Source organism: Gorilla gorilla, chromosome 12 (assembly GCF_029281585.2).
Source record: "Gorilla gorilla gorilla isolate KB3781 chromosome 12, NHGRI_mGorGor1-v2.1_pri, whole genome shotgun sequence".
NCBI lineage: Eukaryota > Metazoa > Chordata > Mammalia > Primates > Hominidae > Gorilla > Gorilla gorilla.
The window spans coordinates 40,007,780-40,025,982 of NC_073236.2; the positions used below are offsets into that span (position 1 = coordinate 40,007,780).

Genomic DNA, 18,203 nt, shown 5'->3' on the forward strand with positions numbered 1-18,203 from the left:
TAGATTCATTTTCATCTTAGAATATTGTGCTTTTTGAAGGAATTAAATATTTCTTGTAATGCAGGTCTACTGGTGATGACATTTTACAGCTTTGGCAAATCTGAAAAAGTCAGTATTTTTTCCTAAATTTTAAATATATTTTCACAGGATATGGAATTCTAGGTAGACTTTTTCTTTCAGTACTTTAACGATATTGTTTTGCTCTCTTCTGGCTTGTATTGTTTTTGGAAAGAAAGCTGCATCATTTTTTGTCTTTGTCCTCTGCAATAATTGTGTCATTTCTCCCTGGCTACATAGAAGATTTTATCTTTGTCACTGGTTTTAAACAATTTTATTATTATGTGTTTGTAGTTTGCTTTATGTTTCTTTTGCTTGGGGTTCATTGTGATTTGGGGGCCTATGTATACATCATTTTTGTCACATCTTGAAAAACTTCAAATATGTTTCCTGTTTTCCACATTTTTCTTCTTCAGTGATTCATCTTACATGTATTGAAGTTGTCCTAAGTAAAATAATTCCCTGCCCATTTTATTCTGTTATTTTCTTCTCTGTGCTTAATTTTGGATAATTTCTAATGCTGTGTCTTCAAGTTCACTCATCTTTTTTTTCCTGCAGTATCAAATCTGCTGTGAATCCCATCCATTGTTTTTTGTAACTCAACATTATTGTTTTCATTTCTAAAAGTTTTTTAAAATCTCTTTCATGTCTTCACTAATCATGTTTGATCTTTCCTGTAGCATCTTGAATAAATGGAATGCAATAGTAATAAACTATTTTAATTTTTAAATTTATTAGGCCTATTGTCTGTGTCATTTCTGGGTCAGTTTTGACTGATCGATTTTTTTCCTCCTTATCGTTGGTTGTATGTTACTGCTTCTTTGCATGCCTAATTATTTTTTTGGATGTTAGACATTGTGGATTTTACCACGTTGGGTGCTGGATATTTTCATATTCCCCAGAATGTTCTTGAGCTTTGTTCTGCCACATGATTGTTACTTGGAAATGGTTTAATCCTTTCGGGTCTTGCTTTTAAGCTTTATTAGGATCAGGAAAAAGTTTATTCTTGGCCTAATTTTCCCTAATGACTGAGTCAGAACCCTTCTGGGTACTCTGCCTGATGCCTTATCATTAATGAGGCTTTCCACTCTGGCTGTTGGGAACAGCAACTGTTTCCAGCATTGGGTGTGCTCCATGTGTTACTCCCTCCAGTTCATTTGGCAATCTTCCCTCTAGCCTTGGGTCATTTTCTTATATGCTTACACCGACTGATACTCAGCTGAAAACTTGGGGGAGACTCTCAGTTATCCCGAGACTCTCTCCTTGTCATTATGCAGCTCTAAGTACTTGGGTACTCTGCCCTGCAAACTTTTCTACCCAGGTTCTCAGCTCCATCTCCTCAACTCACTGGGCTTTGCCTGTGTTTTTTCTCGGCAATGTCATGGCCTAGCTGTAATTTTGGACACCTCCTTTCTTCTCCGTCTTTCTGGGATTTCTCTCCTTTGTTTTCTGACGTTCAATGTCTTGAATACTGTTGTTTCATATATTTTGTCCATTTTTTAGTTGTTCATGTGGGAAGGTAAATCCAGTTTCTATTACTCCATCTTGTACTGAAAGGCATGTCTCTCCTCCTACATTATCCCCACTTTTTAGATGAGTGAAAAGGGGGTGAAGGATGTTAAATAACTTGCCAGGGGTACAGCACACAGGCAGTAAGTGATGCAGCTGGACTTGAATATGCTTCTCAGACTCCCCAGATAACGCTCTTATCACAAGGCTGTAAAGCTTTTATATGTAATGTGAATTGATGTATTTAATAATCAATGTGTTTCTTCGTAGATATTAAATCAAGACACACTGGCAGATTTTTATGTAAATTGCTTCCACCCTTCTTCCTTTTAAAGATAAATGCAAGGAACGTGAAGAAAAAATAATTTTAGTGTCATCTGCAAATGAAATTGATGTTCGTCCCTGTCCTCTTAACCCAAATGAACACAAAGGCAATATAACTTGGTATAAAGATGACAGCAAGACACCTGTATCTACAGAACAAGCCTCCAGGATTCATCAGCACAAAGAGAAACTTTGGTTTGTTCCTGCTAAGGTGGAGGATTCAGGACATTACTATTGCGTGGTAAGGTAAGAGAGGAATTAGTATGTTACAAACATGTTCTAGTTTCCTGCAGTTGTTAAGGACAGAAATCCTTTCAATAATGCTTAACTTACCTATTTTATTTTATTTTAGAAATTCATCTTACTGCCTCAGAATTAAAATAACTGCAAAATTTGTGGAGAATGAGCCTAACTTATGTTATAATGCACAAGCCATATTTAAGCAGAAACTACCCGTTGCAGGAGACGGAGGACTTGTGTGCCCTTATATGGAGTTTTTTAAAAATGAAAATAATGAGTTACCTAAATTACAGTGGTATAAGGTAATGTTATTTTAAATATGACATTTCACTTTTCCAGAAAATAAAATAGCTCCCTGGACAATAGAATGTATCTGCAAAGTACCTTTTTATTTTGTATATTGTTTTCTCTTTAATGGTGAAACTTGATAGGGAACCTAAAAAGAATTGTAAGACTGCATTCACTTAATTTGAAGCTTAACTAGAAATTTGTTTGCTGTTGTTTTTATTTAATTTAATAAGATGTAATTGAGAAAAGTACTAGAAATAGATGTTTAAAGAGAAGGCTGATTATAAGCTTAAGGTATTGAAGATGTAACTATTTATTACAAAACATACTATGTGTGTTTTATTGAAGATATGGTCTTCAAATAACCTGCTAGTTTCCATAACTGTCTTAAAAGTGGGTTGACTAGCTTTCCATGGAACACCCCATGTTTTGGTACCTTTAATCTACCTAGTCTGATGGAACTTAAATGGGGAATCATCTTGTAGAGCTTAAGACGTACTAAATACATAATATCAATGAAGTGCAGTATTATTAAGAAACTATATAGTGTTAACATTTTTTAAACATGTTTTTCTTGCAAAATAAATTGGCCTTCACCTCATAGTACAAGTCTCATAGACTTGAAAACTTAACGTCATAGGAATATAGTTAACTGTTTCCAAAAAACCAGTATTAAAACTTACTATATGTAAGGAACTTTTCCAGTCACTTTCTAAAAATATAACATTTGCTAAGGTGAAAAAAATGGAGCTTCTTTGACGGTAGATTGGGGAAAGTTATTGGTTATTGGTTTTCAATGCTTCTCTCTCCCTTTATCTAGGATTGCAAACCTCTACTTCTTGACAATATACACTTTAGTGGAGTCAAAGATAGGCTCATCGTGATGAATGTGGCTGAAAAGCATAGAGGGAACTATACTTGTCATGCATCCTACACATACTTGGGCAAGCAATATCCTATTACCCGGGTAATAGAATTTATTACTCTAGGTGAGTCATAGCTCCAGCCCTAAAAGGTTTAGATCTGGGAAGGCCCAGAGACTATGATTCTAATACTACTTTCATTATCCATGAAGAAACCAAATCCAAGACGACCTCAATGATACCACAAAAGTCACATGGCTTTAGTTTTGTTTTTTTGTTACTAAATACTATGTAATGTTTTTCCATTCCTGCTTCAGATGTAGTTCTAATTAAATAGAGACATTATGAGCTGTGTTTTCCAACTGATTTAAGAGGGTTGTTCTTTGGCATGGCTAAAAATGGTTCTTACTGAAAGCTCTGGGGCTCCCTCTGGCTGGTATATGGGAATGTTCTGAGAGCCTGCACCTGGGGAATCTCAGTGAGTCTCAGTGTCTAGCAGCAAGCATCGGTGTGGACACTGATGAGCTTTGGAATAAGTCACATTTCCAGAATCTACCTCCTGTTCATTTTGTGTTAGGTGTTAACCTCTCTCACCCTGTTTCCTCTTCTGTAACAAGACGATGCAATCTCCCAAGGTTATCGGGAAGATTAGAGACATGGGGTACACGAAACTTGTGTACCTGGTGCAAAGAAATGCTTGGTGCAAAACAGCTATGCAATTAATAGGTGTAGGATGATTGTTCTTGTTAATTTTCTTGTGTCTTTCAATTCTGCTTTAACCATGTTTCATATTGAAAACTATATCACAGCAAAATGAAACAAAATGCACAGATTGCCAGGGGATAGTCAGAATGCTCAAACTTTTTGTAAATATTGAGATTTTGTAAGATTTATGTAATAAAATAAGAGTTATTCCAATCAGAACTTTTTTGCAGGTTATAGGGGTGACTATTAGTAGTTATGCTGGGACAACAGGTATAAATTGGGACTATCCCAAGCAAACTCAGAATATGATCACCCTGTAAATAGCTTCACTTTTCCAGTTATATAATACTTTATTTTCCTAAAAATATTTTTATTAAATAAAAGTTAATTCCTTGCCATGGTCCCACAAGCATCAGTGAATCCCAATTTTCAATGGTCTTTGTATCAAACCATGTTCTTGAGTTTTTAGCAGGCTGTCATTGGGTAGCTCTGGTCTGTCTTTCCTGAAACATAGTAACCTAACCAGCAAGTAGAACTTGAGAGAGAACTGGGCACTGGGGACTATTTAAGCTAGGTTAACTGTTTTTTTTTTTTTTTTTTTTTTTTTTTTTTGAGATGGAGTCTCACTCTGTCACCCAGGCTGGAGTGCAGTGGTGCGATCTCCGCTCACTGCAAGCTCTGCCTCCCGGGTTCATGCCATTCTTCTGCTTCAGCCTCCTGAGTAGCTGGAACTACAGGCACCCGCCACCACGCCCGGCTAATTTTTTTGTATTTTTAGTAGAGATGGGGTTTCACCGTGTTAGCCAGGATGGTCTCAATCTCCTGACCTCGTGATCCGCCCGCCTCTGCCTCCTGAAGTGCTGGGATTACAGGCGTGAGCCACCACGCCCGGCCAGGTTAAGTGTGTTTTTGATATTCTCTGTTTCCTTTTCTGATCCCATTTGTAGAAACAATATACTCTACTCGGAGTGAGGTAATATTTTGTTTTCTTCCCAAGGCCCACACCAATGATGCTTAGCACTTTTTGTTCACTCATAATTCAAAAATATTTATTGAGCATTTACTATGTTTCAGGAACTGTAATAGGTATACATTAGGGAACAAAACAGAGAATATCCTACCTTCATGGTGTTCACTTTTTTTTTGACTGGGGGAATACCAAGTGCTCAATTTTATAGTTTCTCATAGTTTCTTCATGGCCACAGATAAACCCCTGAAACCAATCTTTTCATAAATAAGTCAGATTAATTTCTGGGGCTCCTTGATACTTTTTTGCCTATTTTAATAAATTACAGCATTATTCCATAACCCTGCAGTTCTCACTATTGGGTCATTAACACAGTCATTAAATGCAAGCAGGTCTAGTACTGACTAGCCCTTCTGGCCAATAACACCCAATTCAAGGAAGTGACTTTCCACTACTCTCGCCTTTCCTGACATGCTTTCACTTAAGAGAGGCACTTGTCTGGGGACCCAGGGTCCTGGTGATGTGTGTGTTTTTCAGTAGCACCCCAGTCTATGGATTCGGAAGGTCTAGCTCTGACCTGGGGTTCACAGTGTGCTGTGGCCTCTGCCTCAGCTTTCTTCCTTCACTTTCTGCCTCCTGTCTCCTGGCATATATGCTTTGAACACTTGATGGAGTATCTGGCCAGAAGTCATTTAGTATGTTTTGCTAAGTGTTGTCGTCACTTGAGATTCTGATCTATAAGAGACTGACAAACCTTATGGATGTTTTTCTTTCAGAGGAAAACAAACCCACAAGGCCTGTGATTGTGAGCCCAGCTAATGAGACAATGGAAGTAGACTTGGGTAAGTGGGCTTCAGTGAGGGTATGCTGGAATCGGTTTTTGTTTTTTTTTTAAAATGTAAGAGTAAGATAAATTGTATCTTTACTATATTTAATCTAAGCCATTTACTGTATAAATCTATAAATAGAGGGAAAGTGACACAAATTATATCTTAATTTTTTGTATTTCTTGCCTCTATGGCAAACATCTTGCCATGTCTGATATCTCCAGCCCTACTTTTCTGTGGACACTTACTACCATGAAAACACCAACCAGACACCAAGGTCAAAAGGCCTAGGAACCAGCAATGCCATTGACTGGTACAGGATTGGATTTCTTTCTTTCTTTTTTTTCACAGAGTTAAAATATTTAATGACAAAATTAGGGTTGGCTGTAAAAGTGAATCAATACAGTAGGTGTTACTTATCTCTGAATTAAACAAAAATTATATTTGACATCTTAAAGAACTTCTGAAGAATTGATCATTGTACGACAGACATCAGCAGTGTTACAATTTCAGGACTGGATTTCTCATGACCAGATCCAAGCTTTGAGTCGGAAGAGTAAGGCTACAGGCCCCAAAGATGGTAGTCATTCTAGAAAAGTACTTTTCCAAGTTAGTGAACATTTTTTATTCAAGAGTAAAGAAAGAACCCCACAAGCATCTAGCTTTGCACTGTTTAGTGCAGTAGTTACTAGCCACATGGAGTTATGGACATGTAAAATTAAATTAAGTCAATTGATTCATTTAGTTAAATTAAAAATTAGTTCCTCTGTCACATTAGCCATATTTCAAGGGCTTAATAGCCACATGTGACAAGTGACTACTGTACAGACAAGCACGAATATAGAACATTTCCATCATCACTGAAAGTTCTATTGGAAACCACTGATCGAGAGAGAAAAAGTGGTTCTTTGTGTCAGAGGACCCAAAATAGGCTGGCCTTGGAATTGTCTTCTGTAATAGTAACTGCATGACAGCAGTCAAGAACCATACAGAGGTTAGAAGGTATATGCTTGTGATCTGTGAATCCTGTACTTGGCCAATTCTGTACTTGTTATTTATGGTGGAAGGTGGTAGAAAGATATTCTTAGACAGAAACAAAAATGTCAAAACTCAAAATTAAATATGGGCCAATAGGCTCTAGAACAATGTTTCTCAACCATCTTTTTTGTTTTAAATTGTTCCCCTTTAGAGTCTAAAAAGTCTTCTTCCACCTAATTCTCTTTCCTGTCTTTAAATTTCAGTACCACAGTTATCTTTTATATTTGCTGATATACTGTGGCCCTTTGGAGTACCACAAACCATGTAATATCTAAGGTTTTCTTGCCTCTTCCCCAAGAACCAGTTTTTGCCCTGCTGGCCACAGCCCCTGTTGAAAATGCCTGCCCTAGAAGTGTGTAATTGAGAGCTCTGATGCCTAGGCTGCATTGATCTCTCAATCTACAAAAAAAGCTTCAAATTAGGAAATAATTATTTTAATGTATTATACTGACAGTGGATCAGAAGCATATAGTACCCTGTCATAGGATTATCCGGAAGGGTGTTAAACAGGCAATAAGATCCAATACCATTACTCCTAAAATGACTTAGAAAAATAGGAATTGAGAGATATTTCCTTAACTTAATAAGTAACATCAATGCAAGCCGATAGTCACTAATATTCTTCATGGTGAAATACTATAGACCTTCTCACTAAAGCCAAGAGCAAGACAAAGATGCCCATGTAACCACTATTACTGAGCACAGTCTAGAAGTGCCTACTAATGCAATTGAAGGAAAAAAACAAGGTATGCTTACCACAAGGGAAAAAAGACATTTTTATTATTGTTTCCTGATCATACCAATCCCAAGAAAATTCCCGGGAAAAACTAGAATTAATTCTATATAAATTAGTCAGATAATAAATTAACATTTAGAATTAATATTCGAAAATATAAGACTTGTTTAGCAATAACCAGCTAGAAAACATAATAGGAAACAAATGCCATTTGTACCAGTAAATGTCTTAGAAGTGTCCATAAAATATCTTAGAAAAACTTTGAAAATATGTGGAATTTATAAGAGAGGAAAAAACTAAAAAAACCAAAACCCTGAATATTAATCTCAGAAAAACTGAAATTTAAAGCATGCATCCAGCCAGGCGTGGGGGCTCAAGCCTGTAATTCCAGCACTTTGGTAGGCCAAGGTGGACAGATCACTTGAGGCCAGGTGTTTGAGACCAGCCTGGCCAAGATGTTGAAACACCATCTCTACTAAAAATACAAAAATTAGCTGGGTGTGGTGGTGCACACCTGTAGTTCCAGCCGCTCAAGAGGCTGAGGCATGAGAGTCACTTGAACCCAGGAGGAGAAGGTTACAGTGAGCCGAGATTGTGCCACTGCACTTCCAGCCTGAGTGACAGAGTGAGACTGTGTCTCATTTTTAAAAATGGAATTAAATAATGGATAGAGGGATAACAGTTTTTAAAAAGGAAGGCCGATGAGCACCAAGCTAATGAAAAGCATGTTGATTCACCGTGAATTCAAGAAATGTAGATGAAAACTTAAGTAACATTTTCTTCTCTCAAAAGGCAATGTCTACCCAAAAACACTTGTTATCTGGTGGTTTTGGGGAAAATCGTGCTCACATACACTATTGGAGAGAGGGTAGACTGATACAGCCTCACTAAAGAGAGGGGGTTAGCTTTTAAAATATGTTTCTTTAATTCAATCTTACTTCTAGATTTTAATACTTCAGGATGTGTACAAATAAGGCTACTCATTAAAATATTAATCATAATAGTGAAAAATTAGGAAATTGTGTTCGTCAATAGGAAATAGTTAATCATAGTGTATATGTATTATGGAATGCTAAGCAGCCATGACAGAGTCTATTTTGGAAGACAAATCATGTGGGCCCAAATTCCCAATCCACAGTAATTACCAAATAGTAGGCAAAAAGACCCCATTTCAGAAACTGCACATGTTCACAGAGAAGATAAGGAATGAGACGCATAAGGTTACTAATGGTGGTTTTCTCTGGGTGGTGGGTTTAGGGTAATTTTCCTTTTTCTTTGTGCATTTCTATATTTGAAATTTTAATTCAATAGCCATTTATTAATCTAGATAGATCAGAAAAAATCAATTAATGTTAAGATTAAAAATACATTCTTTGCAGGATCCCAGATACAATTGATCTGTAATGTCACTGGCCAGTTGAGTGACATTGCTTACTGGAAGTGGAATGGGTCAGTAATTGATGAAGATGACCCAGTGCTAGGGGAAGACTATTACAGGTATGTATGCTAAGAGTTATTCACATTTTGATGTTAAATCCCACGTGATATTTTATATAACCTTGTCGGTTTAGTTTAAAAGCAAGTGTTAGTTGCTCCTAACCTTTGCTGCGTTTTTTTTTTTTTTTTTTTTTTGCTAAGCTAAGTAGAATTTATAAGATCTTGTACATTTAAGGTAAAAAATACTTGCCATTGTGGTGCAAATTACAGACCACTTAGAAGCCTTTCTCTTACGTTATACATGTTGCAACATTTCAACGAAGCAATTATCTTTCATTATTCTTCATATTCCTCAAGTAGCTTAGAAGAGACTCATTAATGAGCTCAAGAATCAGGCAATCCACTGCTCTCGAAAGCCTCTACTGGTTTCCTACTGCTCATCTATGGGACAAGGATCTCCTGGCTTCCCATGACCTCTCCTTCACAACACCTGCAAAGCACTTTGTCATCTGCCCCAATCTCCTCTTGTTTAGTATCTCCTCTGTGCCCCAAGGAGAACACAATGCATTTGTCTACATTTTTCTTCTTGGAAGTGGTAATTTTTTTGCTTTCTCTGCTACTGAGCCTGTTACTGACAGTGGTCTTGGGGTTATAAAATCTCAGATTGGTGTTGCCAGCAGTCTGAATGTTGTGACTGTGATTGGGCAGGGTGATTATTTCAGCGGCAATTTTGTCACAAATAAGGAAATACACAGGGTATACAGGTCTTATTTGTAGTTGATGCAATTAACTTACACAAGTTTATTTAATCTCTCTCTCGAATAGTGTGGAAAATCCTGCAAACAAAAGAAGGAGTACCCTCATCACAGTGCTTAATATATCGGAAATTGAAAGTAGATTTTATAAACATCCATTTACCTGTTTTGCCAAGAATACACATGGTATAGATGCAGCATATATCCAGTTAATATATCCAGGTAAACAACAAACTAATTGAAATGCAATTTTGTTTTACTGTAGTAAGATTCCATGACTTTGAAGTTTGAAATGCCATTTCCTCTGCTTAGAACACTCTTCACTTCCTCATTACTTGGGTAACTTCTATTTCTCTTTTACTCTTCTGCTGAACTCTCTCTTCTTGGAAGCTTTTCTGTCCTGCTGCCTGCCCTTAACCCAGCTCTCGGCCCAAAGAGAGGAAGTTAGGGCCTCTGTATGTACTTCTGTAGCACCATATGTCACAGGATCTGTGGTACTTAGTTTTCTGTACTTAACTATAAATTCTGTGATGGTGGCAACCATTTATGTTAATAATCATTCTATTTCCACAGCTAATGGCAAGTTAGGTCTGGTACATTGTGGGTACCCAATGAACTACATTGATGAGGCATAGGGTAAGACTAAATATCCACTTTCAAAGAGGACATCAGAAGTCACTGGGTTTCATGAATTGGTATAATAAAACATAATATTGAAAGTATTTGTGAAACATTTTAAGGTAATTTGTGGTTTAATTAAACATTGGATATTATAATTGCATGCATGGAAGAATATCTGAAAGACTCTATAAATTAACTTCTATATATGTTTAAATACTAGCAGCATACAAATAGAAATTACATTTAAAAGATAACATTTATGGTAGCATCAAAAATCATCAAATACTTAAGAATAAATCTAGCAAAAGCAGTTCAAAACCTCTGTAATACAAACTAAAAAATATTGAGATAAATTAGAGAAGAACTAAATGGAAGGATATACAATGTTCATAGATTGAAAGACTCGATATTATGAAGATGTCAGTCCTTCCCCAAATGAATCTATGGATTCCAAAAAATTTCAATCAAAATCTCAGCAGTATTTGTGCAAGTGAGAGTCAGTGTTTGTATGGGTGTGTTTTTGTGGACACCTGTAAAAGTCATAGGGAACTGTAAAGGACCAAGTATAGTCATGGTGGTCTTAAATAAGAAAAATAAATCTGGAGGATTATTACTACAGACATCATGATCTTGTATGAAGCGACAGTACTTAAGACCGTAAGTGTGAACTATCATTTGGGCCAGCTGGATATTTGTCTGGAAAACGGTATAACTTGATTTCTGTTTTATATCCAAATCATTTAAATTGGAAAAGTAAATAAAGCTTTTAGATTCCCTTTTCTGGATGCTTACATGGTTCCTGATATTTAGAGAGTACTTTCTTTTTCTTCCCTCTTTCTTCTTCTCTAGCCCCCTCCCCATCACCTACTCCATCTGCTCCCCAGGTTCCTCTTTAATTATTGGATAACTAAGTAGAGAAGGAGGCCAGGAGAATGTGGAAATGTGAAACTTCCCTAAGCCTCCACCTTATTCGCTTTCCACCAGTCTTTAACTTTACCCAATGGACTCTCTGACCTCAGGGAACTTTTGTAGGCTTCTGAGTGATTTTAACTTTTCCCTGTTTTACTGTGGAATGCTCTATCCTGTGGTCTTTGGTATTTTTTTCCATGTTATTGTATATTATGCTATTTAGGTAGAAACTTCATAGAATGCACCTTAGTTTTATCATTGCTTTGTACATTAGTATCCATTACAAAGTGATAATAATGAATGAGTTAATATTGTCTGAATGCAGGCCATTCCCAGATATGGGCTCTCTGAGACAAAGATATTTAATTTGCTGTGCTCAAAGTTTTAATTCTTTTTGGTTCTAATATTTTTCTCCTTTTTTTTTCTTTTTGCTATAGTCACTAATTTCCAGAAGCACATGATTGGTATATGTGTCACGTTGACAGTCATAATTGTGTGTTCTGTTTTCATCTATAAAATCTTCAAGATTGACATTGTGCTTTGGTACAGGGATTCCTGCTATGATTTTCTCCCAATAAAAGGTATAATTTTGTATTCCATGCAGTATTTCTTGTTGGAGATAAGGGATAGTTAGGAGATGTAGAAGATGACTAAGAGGGTTTTTACTAAGAGGGTTTCTAAAATGAAAAGTGGCATATACAAGAATACTAGTTATTCTTACACAGAATTATAGTTTTATAACTCATTAGGCTGAATATCATTGTTTTCTAAGTTCCTGCCTCAACATTCATATTGGTAGAATAAACAGGTATTTAGAGCATCTGTTTATAAATTCAGTTATGCACAAGCCATTGGGAGGCCTTGCTCTGTGATGAATAGGACAGACAGAGATCATACCTTAATGAAAGAAATGAAATGACTAGATCTTCATGCATCAGGGAGGTTCTCTCTCTCTCCTTTGTTTAAACTTTGCGGAAAAAAAAAGGAATACCACAATATCTAAAAAAAAAATGAATGGATAGAATTCAGGGCTGAGACCTCTGGGGAAGAAGATGAGGACAGGGAGACTTTAAGGATGGCTCTATACTAAGAGTATACGAGGCAGCCTCCAAATAGAAGAACAAATTTGCAGTAAAACACAAGAAATAGAAACCTTGTAAGAGATGAACACTTTTTAAAGGGATTATATTTTTGGTATTGCTGCTTCAGTCATGCCATTGTACAAAAAAAGATGAATAGTTCATTATGTAATGAATGTTTGTGATACTGACTTTATCAAATCTCTTATTTTTGCCTTGTGGTTCTAAATACATTATGTTTTTCCTTTAGCTTCAGATGGAAAGACTTATGACGCATATATACTGTATCCAAAGACCGTTGGGGAAGGGTCTACCTCTGACTGTGATATTTTTGTGTTTAAAGTCTTGCCTGAGGTCTTGGAAAAACAGTGTGGATATAAGCTGTTCATTTATGGAAGGGATGACTATGTTGGGGAAGGTATGTGTGTAATGGAACAGAGTAAAGGCTTATTGTTGTAAAACTACTTAGTAAAATGTGGATTCCATCTTTCTAGAAGATCGTGGCATAGGGGTATATGTTTCACAATTTTAAGAACCTCTTCAGAAGTGTATGATGATTTTTACATTTATTAAATGCATTTACTTCTCTCATATTTTGTCAGAGCAATAATTAAGTGATTTTCATTTAGTTTTGAAAAACTTAATGACTAGTTAAACCCAACAGTTGCTTTACAACTGATACAATTAAACAGGAGTGGTAGAGATCAAATGATTGAATAGTAAGTTTTTAAAATTCCAACAAAGTTTTCTGAGTTCTAAATGAAATATTTGTCTTTTGAGGGCCAATTTTTGAGTTAGTCTATAAAATGGGAGGTTTGCAGTGGCTCATGCCTTTTATCTCAGTACAACCCTGGGAGGCCAGGGTGAGAGGGTCGCTTGAGCCTAGGAGCTTGAGGCTGCAGTGATCCAAGATCACGCCACTGCGCTCCAGTGTGAGCAATAGAACAAGAGCCTGTCTCTTAAAATTAATTAATTAAAAACATGGGAAACTCCTTTAATTTTAAGTAAGGCAAGAAAAAGGCGTTAGGAGCAATACGGTTGTGAAAAGCCTTGTGTGGCTTTGGTTCAGGAGAGAATGATGATGAATAGAATTTTACTTACTCTATTTTGCTTCCTGTTTTTCAGACATTGTTGAGGTCATTAATGAAAACGTAAAGAAAAGCAGAAGACTGATTATCATTTTAGTCAGAGAAACATCAGGCTTCAGCTGGCTGGGTGGTTCCTCTGAAGAGCAAATAGCCATGTATAATGCTCTTGTTCAGGATGGAATTAAAGTTGTCCTGCTTGAGCTGGAGAAAATCCAAGACTATGAGAAAATGCCAGAATCGATTAAATTCATTAAGCAGAAACATGGGGCTATCCGCTGGTCAGGGGACTTTACACAGGGACCACAGTCTGCAAAGACAAGGTTCTGGAAGAACGTCAGGTACCACATGCCAGTCCAGCGACGGTCACCTTCATCTAAACACCAGTTACTGTCACCAGCCGCTAAGGAGAAACTGCAAAGAGAGGCTCACGTGCCTCTCGGGTAGCATGGAGAAGTTGCCAAGAGTTCTTTAGGTGCCTCCTGTCTTATGGCGTTGCAGGCCAGGTTGTGCCTCATGCTGACTTGCAGAGTTCATGGAATGTAACTGTATCATCCTTTATCCCTGAGGTCACCTGGAATCAGATTATTAAGGGAATAAGCCATGACGTCAATAGCAGTCCAGGGCACTTCAGAGTAGAGGGCTTGGGAAGATCTTTTAAAAAGGCAGTAGGCCCGGTGTGGTGGCTCACGCCTATAATCCCAGCACTTTGGGAGGCTGAAGTGGGTGGATCACCAGAGGTCAGGAGTTCAAGACCAGCCCAGCCAACATGGCAAAACCCCATCTCTACTAAAAATACAAAAATGAGCTAGGCATGGTGGCGCAAGCCTGTAATCCAAGCTACACCTGAGGCTGAGGCAGGAGAATTGCTTGAACCGGGGAGACGGAGGTTGCAGTGAGCCGAGTTCGGGCCACTGCACTCTAGCCTGGCAACAGAGCAAGACTCCGTCTCAAAAAAAGGGCAATAAATTCCCTCTCTGAATGTTTGAACTGCCAAGAAAAGGCATGGAGACAGCAAACTAGAAGAAAGGGCAAGAAGGAAATAGCCACCGTCTACAGATGGCTTTGTTAAGTCATCCGCAGCCCAAGGACGGGGCTATGCCTGGTCTGGGGACCCTGTAGAGTCACTGACCCTGGAGCGGCTCTCCTGAGAGGTGCTGCAGGCAAAGTGAGACTGACACCTCACTGAGGAAGGGAGACATATTCTTGGAGAACTTTCCATCTGCTTGTATTTTCCATACACATCCCCAGCCAGAAGTTAGTTTCCGAAGACTGAATTTTATTTTACAGAGCTTGAAAACTCACTTCAGTGAACAAAGGGATTCTCCAGGATTCCAAAGTTTTGAAGTCATCTTAGCTTTCCACAGGAGAGAGAGAACTTAAAAAAGCAACAGTAGCAGGGAATTGATCCACTTCTTAATGTTTTCCTCCCTGGCATGACCATCCTGTCCTTTGTTATTACCCTGCATTTTACGTCTTTGGAGGGACAGCTCCCTAGTGGCTTCCTCCATCTGCAACGTCCCTTGCACAGCCCACACATGAACCATCCTTCCCGTGATGCCGCTCTTGTCATCCCGCTCCTGTTGAAACACCTCCTGGGGACTCCACCTGTTCAGGAGCTGAAGCCCATGCTTTCCCACCAGCATGTCACTCCCAGACCACCTCCCTGCCCTGTCCTCCAGCTTCCCCTCGCTGTCATGCTGTGTGAATTCCCAGGTTGGCCTGGTGGCCACGTCACCTGCCCCCAGCACTCCTCTGTCTCTGCTCTTGCCTGCACCCTTCCTCCTCCTTTGCCTAGGAGGCCTTCTCGCATTTTCTCTAGCTGATCAGAATTTTACCAAAATTCAGAACATCCTCCAATTCCACAGTCTCCGGGAGACTTTCCCTAAGAGGCGACTTCCTCTCCAGCCTTCTCTCTCTGGTCAGGCCCACTGCAGAGATGGCGGTGAGCACGTCAGGGAGGCTGGTCTCCCTCCAGCTGGAATTGCTGCTCTCTGAGGGAGAGGCTGTGGTGGCTGTCTCTGTCCCTCACTGCCTTCCAGGAGCAATTTGCACATGTAACATAGATTTATGTAATGCTTTATGTTTAAAAACGTTCCCCAATTATCTTATTTAATTTTTGCAATTATTCTAATTTTATATATAGAGAAAGTGACCAATTTTTTAAAAAAATCACACTCTAAGTTCTGTTGAACCTAGGACTTGAGCCTCCATTTCTGGCTTCTAGTCTGGTGTTCTGAGTACTTGATTTCAGGTCAATAATGGTCCCCCCTTACTCCACACTGGCACGTTTGTGAGAAGAAATGACATTTTGCTAGGAAGTGACCGAGTCTAGGAATGCTTTTATTCAAGACACCAAATTCCAAACTTCTAAATGTTGGAATTTTCAAACACTGTGTTTAGATTTTATGAAAAACTCTTCTACTTTCATCTATTCTTTCCCTAGAGGCAAACATTTCTTAAAATGTTTCATTTTCATTAAAAATGAAAGCCAAATTTATATGCCACCAATTGTAGGACACAAGCACAGTTTTAAGAGTTGTATGAACATGGAGAGGACTTTTGGTTTTTATATTTCTCGTATTTAATATGGGTGAACACCAACTTTTATTTGGAATAATAATTTTTCTCCTAAACAAAAACACACTGAGTTTAAGTCTCTGACTCTTGCCTTTCCACCTGCTTTCTCCTGGGCCCACTTTGCCTGCTTGAAGTAACAGTGCTATTCTGGAGCTGCTGTTCCAACAGACAGGGCCTAGCTTTCATTTGGCACACAGACTACAGCCAGAAGCCCATGGAGCAGGGATGTCACGTCCTGAAAAGCCTATTAGATGTTTTACAAATTTAATTTTGCAGATTATTTTAGTCATCCAGAAAATGTGTCAGCATGCATAGTGCCAAGAAAGCAAGCCAATTTGGAAACTTAGATTAGTGACAAAATTGGCCAGAGAGTGGGGGTGATGATGACCAAGAATTACAAGTAGAATGGCAGCTGGAATTTAAGGAGGGACAAGAATCAATGGATAAGCGTGGGTGGAGGAGGATCCAAACAGAAAAGTGCAAAGTCATTCCCCATCTTCCAAGGGTTGAATTCTGGAGGAAGAAGACACATTCCTAGTTCCCCGTGAACTTCCTTTGACTTATTGTCCCCACTAAAACAAAACAAAAAACTTTTAATGCCTTCCACATTAATTAGATTTTCTTGCAGTTTTTTTATGGCATTTTTTTAAAGATGCCCTAAGTGTTGAAGAAGAGTTTGCAAATGCAACAAAATATTTAATTACCGGTTGTTAAAACTGGTTTAGCACAATTTATATTTTCCCTCTCTTGCCTTTCTTATTTGCAATAAAAGGTATTGAGCCATTTTTTAAATGACATTTTTGATAAATTATGTTTGTACTAGTTAATGATGAAGGAGTTTTTTTAACCTGTTTATATAATTTTGCAGCAGAAGCCAAATTTTTTGTATATTAAAGCACCAAATTCATGTACAGCATGCATCACGGATCAATAGACTGTACTTATTTTCCAATAAAATTTTCAAACTTTGTACTGGTATCCTTGAGAATCTGTTCTTTGTCCAGTCCACAGCTTACCTGCACATTTGCACATTCCCAGGCCTCAACAAGGTGAGGAGACCTTCTGCAGAGAGTTCTTCCTGTTGCGGGGAAGCAGGTGGGGAGGAGCTGGAGGAGGGGAGGGGAGTGGAGGTCAGAGGCTGTTGGCTTAACAGTGAGCCCTAACTCCCTTCTAGCTAAACTCTACTCCCTCTGCTCACTTGCTTCTAAAATGGATTAAAATGTGAGCCTTATCATTAACTGTTTATTAACTTCTTATCGATTTACTATTAACTTATCACTTTACCTGTTCAAAAAATGATAAAGGGAATATTTGTATAGACTTTTACATTTTACAAAGGGCTTTTATTTATTTTTTCCTTTGACCCAGAAGGTGGGCAGAATTGGTGAACTTGCTGTCCAAAATGCATGCTCTAAAGCTTGTTAACTCTGATGGTCAGAGATGACACCCAGTCAGTGCCTCCTTCTTACCTCACAGCAATGCTAAGGGGCAGGTGACTCTCTCAGTACCTGGGGAGAAGGGGCAGGTGGCAGGTTGGCTTAGAGTCTGAGTCCACTATGAACACTGCCTCCACCAGCTACCTGGAGTGAAACCTTAGGCAAAGTATTTGAGCCTCAATTTACTCATTATATAGGTATAATATCTAACTCATAGAGTTAAGATTAAAAAGATTAAATATATTATGACAAGCCTAGCGCTTAGCACGAAGCAGGTTCTCAGAAAATGGTTGCTTTGTTAGTAGCAATTCTATGAATTGCTTATCTGAAGCCCTATTAGAATCTGCAAATGGAAGGGATAGAGAGGACTTATAAATTAGAAATGACAATTGACACTAAGGACAAAGTACACAATGTCAAACTGTAGTTGTATAACCACAGAGGCCAGGAGCCCTGTCCAGCCCACAGCCCCTCCACTGGCCCCCAACCTGAAAGAATGTTTCTCACTGGAAGAGTTCAGGGAGCTTTGCACCATATTTTGGTTATGATACCAGTTAATGTGCAAACCATTAGGAAAATCAGTGTTAACCACCATTTAAAAGTCACACTTTTTTCCTCTCTTTATCAGATAACTTTTCCCCAGTAAATGCAAAACAGATTTTTAGGGAGTCTCTGGAATTATTTTACGACAGGAATGCCATCTGGTGGAAAAAGACCTGGGACTAAATTCCTGCACTGTCACAGCTT

General features: G+C 38.2%; 1 protein-coding gene across 11 annotated transcripts in view; it reads left to right on the forward strand.

The window, feature by feature from the left end:
• IL1R1 (interleukin 1 receptor type 1) overlaps window positions 1-16,998 on the forward strand; it is a 75,872-nt gene extending 58,874 nt beyond the window's left edge. For 10 of the 11 annotated variants that reach the window (XM_019021370.3, XM_063695660.1, XM_063695657.1 and 7 more), the window contains exons 4-12: window positions 1,902-2,136; window positions 2,243-2,432; window positions 3,239-3,407; window positions 5,730-5,795; window positions 8,934-9,051; window positions 9,817-9,968; window positions 11,714-11,857; window positions 12,606-12,773; window positions 13,481-16,998. In XM_019021370.3, coding sequence (XP_018876915.1) covers window positions 1,902-2,136; window positions 2,243-2,432; window positions 3,239-3,407; window positions 5,730-5,795; window positions 8,934-9,051; window positions 9,817-9,968; window positions 11,714-11,857; window positions 12,606-12,773; window positions 13,481-13,887 — 1,649 coding nt within the window. In that variant the 3' untranslated portion in view covers window positions 13,888-16,998. Of the gene's footprint in view, window positions 1-1,836; window positions 2,137-2,242; window positions 2,433-3,238; window positions 3,408-5,729; window positions 5,796-8,933; window positions 9,052-9,816; window positions 9,969-11,713; window positions 11,858-12,605; window positions 12,774-13,480 lie in introns of all 11 variants that reach the window. The other variant, XM_063695664.1, reaches the window with a different exon arrangement.
• Window positions 16,999-18,203: the final 1,205 nt, after the last annotated feature.